Below are 12,939 nucleotides of genomic sequence, written 5' to 3'. Positions count from 1 at the left end.
CTGTACTGAAATGGTATTTTGCAAAGGCAATTAGCTATTCCAGTATGTTGAGAATCACACACAAAGTCCTATAAAAAGATTAACTGTTCAACATTAAATGGACTCACAAATATGACACAAAATATCTTGTGAAGTTTCAACCTATGCAAGCATTTAATCCTACACAGAAAAAAAATACACTGTTGTACTATAACAAGGCAAACTGATGCAAATAACATTTGATAACATGAATATCTATCTAATACAGAAGAAAATATTCAGCTTATTGGGTGCAATGTTACATTTTTAATATTGTATACTAATACAAATGTTCTATGACCAAAAATGATAATATAAAAAAGCAAATTTCATATAACCTACCTGACTCTTTCTGGGTAAAAAAGGGACATATTCCACACAACAGAGCCACCCCAGTCATGACCAATAAGGGTGGCTTGTGAAATTCCCTGCATAAAGAGGCAGAAAGAATAGGAAAACAATTAAATATTCTTAGATTACAGTGTTAAATCTCAAAGTAAAATAACTGTGATATACAACATGTGCATATTTTACTTAATATTTGATGACAGAAGAAGATAACTTGCCTAAGTCATTTGCCATATAAATATGCATACCAGTCTGTATCCACTCCATCCCTCCCCTTCTTTTCTCTCTTCCTTGACATACTCTGTCACTATGAATGCTTCCATGGATTTTTTTTCCATTGCCAATTTAAAAAAAAAAATCCCATTTAATTGGTCTACCACTCTCTGTAAAAAGTATTTTTTGCAAATCATGAAGTTGCTGGCACTGTGCCCAGTACAAGTCTTTCCTTGTTTCCTGAGCTCTTTCATTAGCCCTTCCTGTTTTGTGTCACCAACTCTCCACTCTCTGACATGATCATGTGCAAATTGATTATGTTTACCCATATCTTTTTTTCCTCTAACTAGAAGAGCTCCAAGTTGTCAAATCTATGGACATATTTACTCTTCATTCTGTACAACATTCAAGGAGCTTTCCTTGGGAGTCTTTGAAGCAGTCTGATATCAGATATCCCTCCTCTTATCTGGCCTCTAGAAATGTGCACATTTCTGAAACTGTGGCCTGATCAAGACTTCACACTAGACTGCTGTGGTTCAGGAGAATAATTTTGCAATTCATTGCACTAAACTTCAAATGTTATCCTTCTGTGAAATAAGCCCATGGTACTTGGCGGTTGGGCTACATCCCATGCAAATTAAAATGGTCTTTAAAAAAGTTATTTGTTAATAAAGAAATGGTCATATTACTCTATGGCACAGCTACTTTTTGCATCCCTTTACTGTGGGGGGGGGGGGTAGCATTTCAATGGAGCCTGGCTGGGTTGCTTGTCAAAGCAATACAGATTCATGTGTTATTGGTTTAGTCTGTCTCAGGTGACTAGTAATGAAGCAGTATGAAAAGTAAGAGAACACCCATTGTGGAAGCAGTATGAAAAGTAAGAGAACACCCATTGTGGAAGCAGTATGAAAAGTAAGAGAACACACATTGTGGAAGCAGTATGAAAAGTAAGAGAACACCCATTGTGGAACCAGTATGAAAAGTAAGAGAACACCCACTGTGGAAGCAGTATGAAAAGTAAGAGAACACCCACTGTGGAAGCAGTATGAAAAGTAAGAGAACACCCATTGTGGAAGCAGTATGAAAAGTAAGAGAACACCCACTGTGGAAGCAGTATGAAAAGTAAGAGAACACCCACTGTGGAAGCAGTATGAAAAGTAAGAGAACACCCACTGTGGAAGCAGTATGAAAAGTAAGAGAACACCCACTGTGGAAGCAGTATGAAAAGTAAGAGAACACCCACTGTGGAAGCAGTATGAAAAGTAAGAGAACACCCACTGTGGAAGCAGTATGACAAGTAAAAGAACACCCATTGTGGAAGCAGTATGAAAAGTAAGAGAACACCCACTGTGGAAGCAGTATGAAAAGTAAGAGAACACCCATTGCAGAAGCAGTATGAAAAGTAAGAGAACACCCATTGCGGAAGCAGTATGAAAAGTAAGAGAACACCCACTGTGGAAGCAGTATGAAAAGTAAGAGAACACCCACTGTGGAAGCAGTATGAAAAGTAAGAGAACACCCATTGTGGAAGCAGTATGAAAAGTAAGAGAAGCAGTATGAAAGTAAGAGAACACCCACTGTGGAAGCAGTATGAAAGTAAGAGAACACCCACTGTGGAAGCAGTATGAAAGTAGAGAACACCCATTGTGGAAGCAGTATGAAAAGTAAGAGAACACCCATTGTGGAAGCAGTATGAAAAGTAAGAGAACACCCATTGTGGAAGCAGTATGAAAAGTAAGAGAACACCCACTGTGGAAGCAGTATGAAAAGTAAGAGAACACCCACTGTGGAAGCAGTATGAAAGGTAAGAGAACACCCATTGTGGAAGCAGTATGAAAAGTAAGAGAACACCCATTGTGGAAGCAGTATGAAAAGTAAGAGAACACCCACTGTGGAAGCAGTATGAAAAGTAAGAGAACACCCATTGTGGAAGCAGTATGAAAAGTAAGAGAACACCCATTGTGGATATACTCTGATGGTACTATAACAGAGGAAAAAGCTTTGTTATTTTTTTGTTTTGTAAATTCGGTAATACTCGAGTCCGCTTTGTGATCTCTTATGTTGAGGATGGCAACATACTGTTCTTCTCCTCAGCAGTGCCAATGCCAGCCTGGAGGTCAGTGTGCATTTTTCAACAGCTAATTTTGTGTGTGTGTGTGTGTGTGTGTGTGTGTGTGTGTGTGTGTGTGTGTGTGTGTGTGTGTGTGTGTGTGTGTGTGTGTGTGTGTGTGTGTTTTGTATACACATGCTGGAGGAGAAGCAATGTATGGAGTTTCAACTAGACGTCTTGAAGGCTAGTACAAATACCTCAAAAACAAATTTTAGCACCAAACAATCTTCTTGTAGAAAGAAAAGGATGACACAGCATACCTTGTATCTATAATGGAAACCACTCTGTCCAGGAATCCTATATTCCATTATATGGAAAGAATTCCTATGTGATGTTTTTCCACAAATGAGGCATCACCCTTATAGATTCATAGGTGAATACTAGGATAACTGCCTTAAAGGGCTACTTTACACCTAGCCAATAACCTGAGTTCAGAATAAAACTTTGTACTTTGTGTCTATGGGGTAAAGATCTTAACCATTATGCCAAAGCCACAAACCTAGTATAATAAGCACTGTACTAAACTATCTCAGTACCATAGCAGTCAATGGATAGAATGTGTCTGCTGGTAGGAAGCTTGGACTACCTACCTACTAAGCAATTACTGGATGTGTATCACATGGGTCCATCCTTGGATGCCTTCTTATCAAAATCTTCATCTTTCAGATGCAATCTATTGACAACTTTACTATAATATTCTCTGCCCATGACATAAACAACTCCAAGCTAGCATTCAAGATTCCTTCACTTCCATGGAAAACTGAATTACAAAATCACAACTACTCTTACTGCAATAAAGACTAAGTTAATTTTGTTTTGCTCTGACATCCTCCCAAACTAACATAAATAAACTCAAAATGATCTCCTTTAACAGCCCCATCATAGAACCTGTATCCCATACTACATAATTTGTGGGGGTGGTGCAACAAATATGGAAGTCTGTGAGAATTTAAAAAATTTAAACATGCTGGTATCAGAAACAGTAAAAGGTAATACTTATTGCACTGTTCATATGTCTACACTGCAAGTGTTTTACATTTGTGAAACAAAAAATGCCATTGCATTTTTACAAAAAATCTCAAAAAGCATCAAATCTATATAAAACAAAATAAAAATAACAAAAAATGCCAATGCTAGCCGATATAGCAGTCCAAGCTTTAATTAAACACTAAGCGCTTTCACCCAACATCATCCTGGGCTTCCTCAGAGTGTAGTACTTCCATCAGTCAGCCCATTTAAATACTAATAAATCACGTGATTTCCCAGTTCAACATGAAAATTAGAAATACATATAAAAATCCTTTACAAGTCTTAAAACATTAAAATATTCAAAAAAAAAAAACACAAATAATAAACAATTGAGAGCTGCTAAATTGTAAATGCTAAACAATATCTGTTAAAATATATACAATAAAAAACTTTTATACAATTCATAGTTGCAGTGACTTTAATTTCAAAACACTAATCACAGTGCAACTGTCATTAATGCCTGGCATGGTAGTAGCATTTAGTCTAAGCTGCCATTCCAACTCTAGTCTCTCAACTTCACTTTTTACATCACGTCCTTTCTGAGAAGGAATGACATGGTCAATAATAAAAAATGTAAATTTCCTAAAGTTTTCACAACCTAAACTGTGCATTTATAAGGCATTGTCGGTCTTCTTATTTTTCATGTCCTTTACATGTTCGGCTACTCTTTCCTTTAACTTTCTTGTAGTCTTACCTATATAGAAAGTCGAACAAGAGGTGCATGTTGCAATGTAAACAACTAAGTTGGTACTACAATTGTAATGCCCTGGACATGAAATACTTCAGCGATATCCTTCTATCACTACATATGGTCTTTCATTTATGTACTCAGATACTCTGCACATTACATTTTGTCATCTCAGAATGATAGCTTTGATTCTTTGTAACTGTAGTCTTTTTAAGAAACCCTTTTAGGTTACAGTCCCTACTGTAAGTAATTTTCTGGGATTCACCCAAAATTTGTTTCAAACTCTCATCAAAAAACAAGTCCCAGTATCTGTTAAGCATTTATCTAAAATTCTCTGTCTCATGGTAACATGGAAGTATTAACTTTCTTTCATTTTCCACTACATTTTTATCATTTAGGGAAGTCCCTTTCAGGGTCAATAGAATAGGAACAAATTTCTCTGTTCTCTTTTTCAGAACTTCATTTCTAACCTTGATTAAAATTCTAGTCGAGTATCCCCTTTCTTTGAACATCCCTAATAATTTGTACATTTCTTGACTGAAAATAACTTTGTCACTAATTAATCTAGAGACCCTTACCATTTGCCCCTTAATCACACTATGCTTATGGTGTGAAGGGGACCCTGGCATGTGAATACATTTTGTTCCTGTATATAGTAGACTCTATTTTTGAATTTTCCTTATTCTTATACAAACAAATGTCCAAAAAAATCAACTGTCTCAAATGCAGTGATGTTACTCAAATATTCAACAAACCTGACCATTTCTTCCTTGGTACCTTTCCAGAGCAATAGTATATCATCAAGGTACCTGCACCATGCCATCACTTTCCCCATAAATGTAGATGGAAAAACATAACTTTCCTCTCATTCTGACAGAACAAGATTTGCATATATGGGGACACATCTAGATCCCATTGCCACCCCAGTAGTCTTACGAAAATATTCCTCCTCAAAATACAGGTAATTATTTTTCAGAACCACTTCCTTCAGCTCCATTGACAAGTTCCTTTTCACAATGTGTATGCCTTCAATATTCATTAAAGCATCACCAAATAACTCAATTCCTTCACTATGCGGAATGATGAAAAATTAATTACATTGACTGTAACAAACATGAAAGCCTCTTTTATACACAAGTCTCTCAGAACCTCTAGACAATGCCAAGAGTCCCTAAGAATCTGTTATTTATACCTTATAGCTTTCTTACAGTGCAAATCTATGTATGTTGCTATAGGCTCTGTCTTTGAATTCCTTGCTGCTACTAAAGGATTCAGAGGAGGGTTGTTTAAATCTTTGTGGATTTTTGGTGTACCAAAAATAACAGGAATCAACAGTGTCTCAATGGTCAAAAATGTGTATTCTTTTTCAACTATAACTCCTTGCATCAACAGATCATAAAAAAACAATCAATTTATGTACAGGCCCTACTGATCTCAGTAAGCACAGCTACCTCATATGTATGTAGCATTTTTCCTGTATAGTCCACTTGGTTCATTATAACTACACCCTCCCCACCTTTATCAGGTTTCATAAATCTGTACTCTGTCAACTCATGGAGATTATTTAAAAACTTCCTTTCATTTTCAGATATATTGTCTTCCTTATTTGCCACCTGAGTTTTCAACATCTTTCATATTTCTTTTTCACATATTTTTTCAAACTGGTCTATTACTGGATTTACAGGAGGCATAAATGTACTTCTCCTTTCAATCAAGTCAGTTCTAACTACATCGTCATTATTTCTGGTAGAAAAAAACATGGCCAAATTTAGTGGCCTAGTAGAACCTTTGCTATGTCAATTTTAAAATCTTCTACAAATGTAAAGCCTTTTCTTAATAAACTCGTGCGTGTCATCAATTTTAAAATCAGAAAAATTGTAAACAGAAAAATTGTCAATAGTAATCAAAGACACCACATTTCTCTCTTCTACAGGAAATTTGGCTGCAAAAATATCTGTTACTGATATATATCTACCTATGGTCTCATATTGTTTCAACTCCCAAACTATTGGGATGGGTACCAGTTTTTGGTTTGTTTCTGATAACCTTGCTGCCCCTGAGGTCTCCTCAAAGGTGGTGCCCTTCTAAAAAATTATTTTCTCTAACAGTGTTTGTTCTCCTATTAACATTCACATTGTTAGATTGTTTATTACTATGAACAGTATCACTAAAATCATTTAAAAAAAACTGTTACAACAGGCAGTGGATAAACAGTCGTATTCACATAATCATCAGTGTCTCTTAAAAGTTTCCTTTATTTTCTCTCCAAGCTAGTTTTAACTAGTTTATCTACCTCAAAAAAAAAAAAAAAAAAGCACCAAACCAGGCATGTCCAAGGACCAGCTTCCGGTGATTCCTCCTGTCCATCTGGTGAATCTGGGCATACTGGGGCAATGCAACAATTACCTCATGTACACAGACAACCCTCTCCTCCTACCACCCAACACTATAACCTGTGAGAGATGCACTTACATAGCCAAAGTTGAAGCAAAGCTCTCTCCACCAGAGTGTGCTAGACAGTCAAGAGGAGAAGGTTAACACCCACACTACACCTCAAGCAACACATAGCCCTTCTAAACCCACACCACCAACACCCACATATAGCAACACTAAATCCACATATGCAGAGGGCCTTAACTGTAACCTGCCCAAGCAACAAGGACCTCTGAAGCTGAAACGCAAACAAACACCAATCACAACCAAAGTGTCACATAGTTCACAACATCAGTGTGCCACCCAGCAACAGCCCCTAAGGCAAGACAACGTACCTAACACTTTAGTCATAGGTGACTCTATAGTCCGGCACAGTGATGTCCCACTCACCAGGTTGAACAAGGAGAAAATTAGAGTCAGCTGACTGTCGGGTGCCAGGATCCACCACATAACGCATGCACTCAAGTCACTCCACAAGTACAAATATGACTCTGTCATTGTCCATGTTGGTGTGAATGATTTGAGACGTACCTCCCTGGACTACATGAAAAGAGACATGGAAGAGCTCTCGGATCATGTGGCCCAGGCAGGTATGACCCTAGCCCTGAGTAGCATCCTGCCTTCTCCCAGAATGATACCACAATAGAAGGAAAAAGTGACTGACTTCAACAATTGGCTAAGCTTCCGGTGTCTTTCAAAGGGGATCCAGTATCTGTCTGCCTAGGACAACATGATCGACAGACCACGATGCTTTGTGAGAGATGGTCTGCACCTGTCACCCCTGGGATTCAGGTTACTAGCTAAGGCTCTTGCCACCCCTATAGTGCCTTTCTTAGGCAAAGTTCAAATGACAAAACCACCACCATAATAGGTACAAGTACGCAAAACCTGAAGGTAATGCTACTCAATGCTAGAAGTCTAAACCTCAAAATGCACTCTCTCGAGGCACTCCTAAAAATGGAGAACATCGATATCTGTGCAGTAACTGACACCTGGTTCAAGGCTCCAGAGAGCACCCCTGCAATACCCGGCTACAACTCTTACCACACTTTTCGGCCACCAAACCAGGACTGAAACACTAAAGGTGGAGGAGTGTCAATAATCACCAATGATATTCACACCACCAGGCTAGCTGCCCAACACAATGCATCTGAAATTCTCCAGGTGCAACTAACACTAGGTACGACTGCAATCCAAATTGTAGCTTGCTACAGATCCCCACCATACCCAAAGATTCTCACTACAGCTTTTTAAACATACTGGAAAATATTAAGATAGAACCAAACACCCTAATACTGGGTGATTTTAACTACCCTGCCATTAACTGGGAAAACTACTCATACCAACACCTTTGCCCAACGGTTCTTGGAATTCATAAATTCCAATGCCCTGGATCAACTAATCCATAGTCCCACCAGGGGCTCCAATATCCTAGACCTGGTCATTACCAACATGGGAAATCCATGCTCCACATCTATGGACACCCCCTCGTTAGTCAGGTCTGACCATAAGCTAATCATCTTAACATCCACATCCCACCCCTCAGTAAAGAAACCTCCATAAAAAACGTCTCCAAAGCCAACTTCATGTTACTCAAGTCAGAAGTGACAATCTTAATGACACCCATGCAGATGGGAACTGAAAGTTCAATTGCTGAATCCTACACTAAGGCACTGTACGAGCACATCCACTCATGCATGAATCGTGCCATCCCAAATAGAACCAAGATGCTCTCATCCAAAAAAGGAAGCCAATCTGGTGGTCCCCTGCCATAAACAAACTTTACAACAAAAGGAAGAAACTGTTGCAGAAAAGAGGAAAATCCCAAGATGCAAACTACTCCCTTACCAGCTTCAGTAGAAACTGAGATCCCTCATAAAATCCTCCAAAGCTAGTTACGAAAATAAAATTGCCAAAGATTCCAAAGACAACCACAAGCATTCTATAACTATGTTAAGAATCTAAATGGCAATGCTTAGATCTGCTCTGAGCTAAAACAGAATGGCATTAAATATACTGATCCCAAGGATATTGCTAATATCCTGACAGATTGATTTAGTGCCAACCTCACCCCCCTCTCACCCCCTAAATGGCCCGTCTCAATACCGGAAGATTGCCAAATTCCGGTAATAATGGCCACACAGGTAAAAAACGCACTCTCCAAAGCTTAGAATACAGCATCCATGGGACCAGATGACATCCCAGGCTGTGTACTATATGAACTACAATATGACCTGGCACCTCACCTAAGTGTCATGTTTAATCATAGCCTCACCTCAGGTTTCGTGCCCACTGAGTGGCGCAGAGCTACAGTTATCCCACTCCACAAGGAGGGATCCACCTTGGATCCCGGAAACTACCATCCCATCAGTCTGACGAGCCTTATCTGCAAGGCCATGGAGCGTATTATCATGGAACATATAAACAAAGACATTGGCAACCTTCAAACACTGGACCCCACCTAGTTTGGGTTCATGAAGGGCCGATCTTGTCTCATGAACCTGATTGACTTCTTCAAATCAGTCTCCAGAGCCATGGACAAGGGTAAGGTGGTCCTCACAGCCTATCTAGACCTTGCCAAGGCCTTTGACACCATCCCCCACTCTGAAATCATATATAAACTTTCTAAGCTGGGCATTAATCCCTACTTCACCCAATGGGTTGCTAAATGGCTTACTGATAGAACCCACACTGTAAAAGTAGCCAACTCCAAATCCAGCTCCATACAAGTGGAATACCTCAGGGTTCAGTCCTGGGAATGCTCTTGTTTGGCATCTACTTCTCTGAAGTACAGGCCAACACTAAGGGACTCTGGCTAGCAAAGTTCGCAGATGACTACAAACTGGGAGCCATTATTGAATCCCCAAATTATGTGGATACTCTACAAAAGGGCCTTACAGAAACAGATGCTTGGTGCCAGAGCCATGGGCTCAAGCTCAATGCCAAGAAATGTATGGTTATCCCTTTTGCGAAAAAACATGTAGCTGTGAATTACCATACAGGTGGCAGTACACTAAACACCGAAAGTGTGATGAGACTTACGGACACAGGTGGACAGTGGTCTCACCTTCAATAACCACATTGCCACAACAGTCAGGAAATCAGTCTTTGTGGCACACCTCATCACTAAGGGTTTTTCATCCAGAAAAAAGGAGGTCATTGTCCCACTGTACTCATCCCTCATTAGACCCATTATGGAATACAATGCCCTGTTTGGTATGTACCTCTCAAGACATCTGCAACAACTGGAAAGGCCACAAAAATACCTCACTAAAAGAATCACAGGCCTAAAGCAGATGCCCTACGCTGACCGCCTTAAAAAACTCCAGCTATACTCTGTCGCATATTGTCTACTCAGGGGCGATACCTCTGCTTAACATACAAGGCCATGTCAAACCCAAAGCTGTTGGACATGCTACACTTAAAGAAATCCCAATCCCTCAGAGCCACACGCTCCAGGGATCTAAACCTTGTCATCAAAATAAACAAAACATGCTGGAGGGATAGGTTGCTGACCCAGAGACTCCCCAGACTCCGGAATAGATTGCCCATACATGTCACGCAGAGTGCCTCTTTGGCCCTCTTCAAAAGGAACCCTGACGATTGGATGGGAAAAAGGAAATTCACCCCAGGGATCATGTCAGTCACCCTACTAGACAGGGGTCCAGGTGTGGGAAGAAATAGCCAGGGAATTGTTATGGCTAGGCTTGTATAGGCCCTAGGGCTGATAGCCTAGTACCAACCTATGAACCTATAAGACATTTCAAAAAGGACTGGGTGAAAGGACCACAGACCATAAAGAATTCTCGGTTCTATATTAGAAGACCGAATGAAACAAATATCAAACGGAATAACAGTGAAAAGACTAGGCCTCGAAGTGCTGTTTGCCAGATCGCGGTACAGTGAAGATTGGAATATTTGCCCTTTCCTCACTATTGTACGATCTCGGAGTTGGTATATATATATATATATATATATATATATATATATATATATATATATAAATATATATACATATATATATATATATATATATATGTAAAAGCAGGGGGTGGGGGGGCACAGCCCTTAACAATAGCAAGTTCGAGGTCTGGTCTTTTCGCTGTTATGCCGTTCAATATTTGTTTCATTTGGTATTCTAATACTGACCCAGAATTCTCCATTGATGAGCTAGCTACTGCTGGACTGTACGTCCTGTCAAAAATAGACTGGGAGTGTCTGACCTCCCATATTTTGGAGTGGAACAGAAATATAGGTAGGCATTGCACTAACACTATCAACCTGTTGTTCATTAAGATGATAATTCAGGGGATATGCCAAACCTGCTTTGTATGCAGTTAAATCTCTTTTTAATTTAGATTGCTTTTTGTTGATGATAAAATTTCACAAGCGGTAATTTTTGATGGACAGATCATTATAGAGTACACCTCAAAAGAGACGAAGAGACTGGAATTCTGAATTTTAGTGTCCAAAGTCTTAATCTGTTCTTTCAAAGTACTCATGTCAGCACAGTATCTTCTAATCAAGGCTTTCAACATATTTATGCCAGCACAGTTGAGTAATCCCATTAATTCTTTATATAAATCACCGCCAACATGCACACAGTTGTACAATATTGTATACAAGTTAAAAAGACTACTAACAACTGTCTATTTTGTCATTTAAAACTATTTCTCTCATATAACTTAAAAGTTTAATAATCCACTTCACCTAATCTCAAATAATAAAAATCTGACACATAAATACATATCTATTTATGTAATAGTAATTTAATTATCTATTAATAACTCTATCAAAAGCTCAGAAGTATTTTTAAACGTACAAATGACTATACCTTAAATTTGTATATCACCCTTAATATAATAATAGCATAATAGGAGTTTACTAGGCTAATGGTCCTAAAAAAACCTAGTTAAGTTCAAACCATGTTCCCAAGGGTGTCTGGTGCAAGTAGGCACTAAAATCAGCACCTATTGCCCCTGTCCAAGAGAGACAGGTGGAACCCATGGGGTGAATTTCCAGTTACTCATCCAGTCATCCAAACTGCGCTTAAACAGGACCAATGAGGTGCTTGGTTTAACATGAATAGGAAGCTTGTTCCAAAGGTGGGACAATCTCTGTGAGGCAAATCTGTCTCTCCAGCAAGTTCTGGGTATGTACAGGATAAACTAGGTAAAAAACACAAACTAAAACCAGAGATAAGCCCAGAATGTAGGAGCCAGTAGGGCAAGGCTATCCACAGTAGTATAGTCAAAGGCACAGTCCAATGTTCAATCACTAAAAAAGTTGCCAAGGCCACTGGTTAATCACCAGAAGCACTTTATTCAAAAATAACCACAAACGCTTTTGTCTCTGTCAGTTCAGCGACTTTATCAAGATAAGAGCCAGAACACGAGGCACACAATATATAAACCCAACCCCAATTAACACCTCTTGCAAGACTGTTAGATCATTTAGTTCTGTTGATGTCACATACCAGGTTATGGTACTTTGAGCGAGTGACCCATGTACCATTTGACTTGCAAAGGTGCAGCATTTCCATTAAAGGTGTGTCAGAGACTGCTCTATAAGCAAGGTGCAGATGGCCTCTGAACAGTCTGTATGACACAGAGTAAAGTGACAAAGATTTCAGTCTGTCCACATAAGACAGATCTGAAGAACCTAAATTTTCTTTGTAAGGATCCTTTGTGGTCTCTCCAGCTGCTGCAGGTGTTTGGAAAGGAACATACCAAAGGGAGCATTGTACTCTATTATTGCCCTGATGAGGGAAGAGTACAGGGAAGAGGGTTATAACCTCTTTTTTCTGGAGGCAATGCTCTTAGATATGAGATGAGCAATATAAAATGCCATTCTTATCACTGTGGAGGCATGATGATTGAAATTAAGTTTGCTGTCAACCTGTGTGCCCAGATCTCTCACCACTGACTGTGTGCTTAGAGTATTGCTCTTGATGTGGTAGTTTACAGGAACATCACCTTTGCCGAATGGGATGATAATGCATTTATTTACATTAAGTTTAAGACCTTGACTTTGGCACCAGTCATTAGTCTGTGTAAGACATTCTTGCAGAATGTTGACATTGCAAGGGGTTTCAATGATC

At 39.2% G+C, this 12,939-nt stretch overlaps 1 protein-coding gene across 2 annotated transcripts in view; it reads right to left on the bottom strand.

Moving 5' to 3' along the window:
- The window catches only part of EPHX2 (epoxide hydrolase 2), a 3,146,492-nt gene that overhangs the window by 1,573,874 nt on the left and 1,559,679 nt on the right, over positions 1-12,939 (bottom strand). For both annotated transcript variants that reach the window (XM_044062350.1, XM_044062351.1), the window contains exon 11: positions 361-446. In XM_044062350.1, coding sequence (XP_043918285.1) covers positions 361-446 — 86 coding nt within the window. The remainder of the gene's footprint in view (positions 1-360; positions 447-12,939) is intronic.

Source organism: Protopterus annectens, chromosome 2.part1 (genome assembly GCF_019279795.1).
Source record: "Protopterus annectens isolate FY-2018-M chromosome 2.part1, PAN1.0, whole genome shotgun sequence".
In the NCBI taxonomy this organism is placed as follows: Eukaryota; Metazoa; Chordata; order Ceratodontiformes; family Protopteridae; genus Protopterus; species Protopterus annectens.
This window is presented reverse-complemented; position numbering and strand designations above follow the sequence as displayed.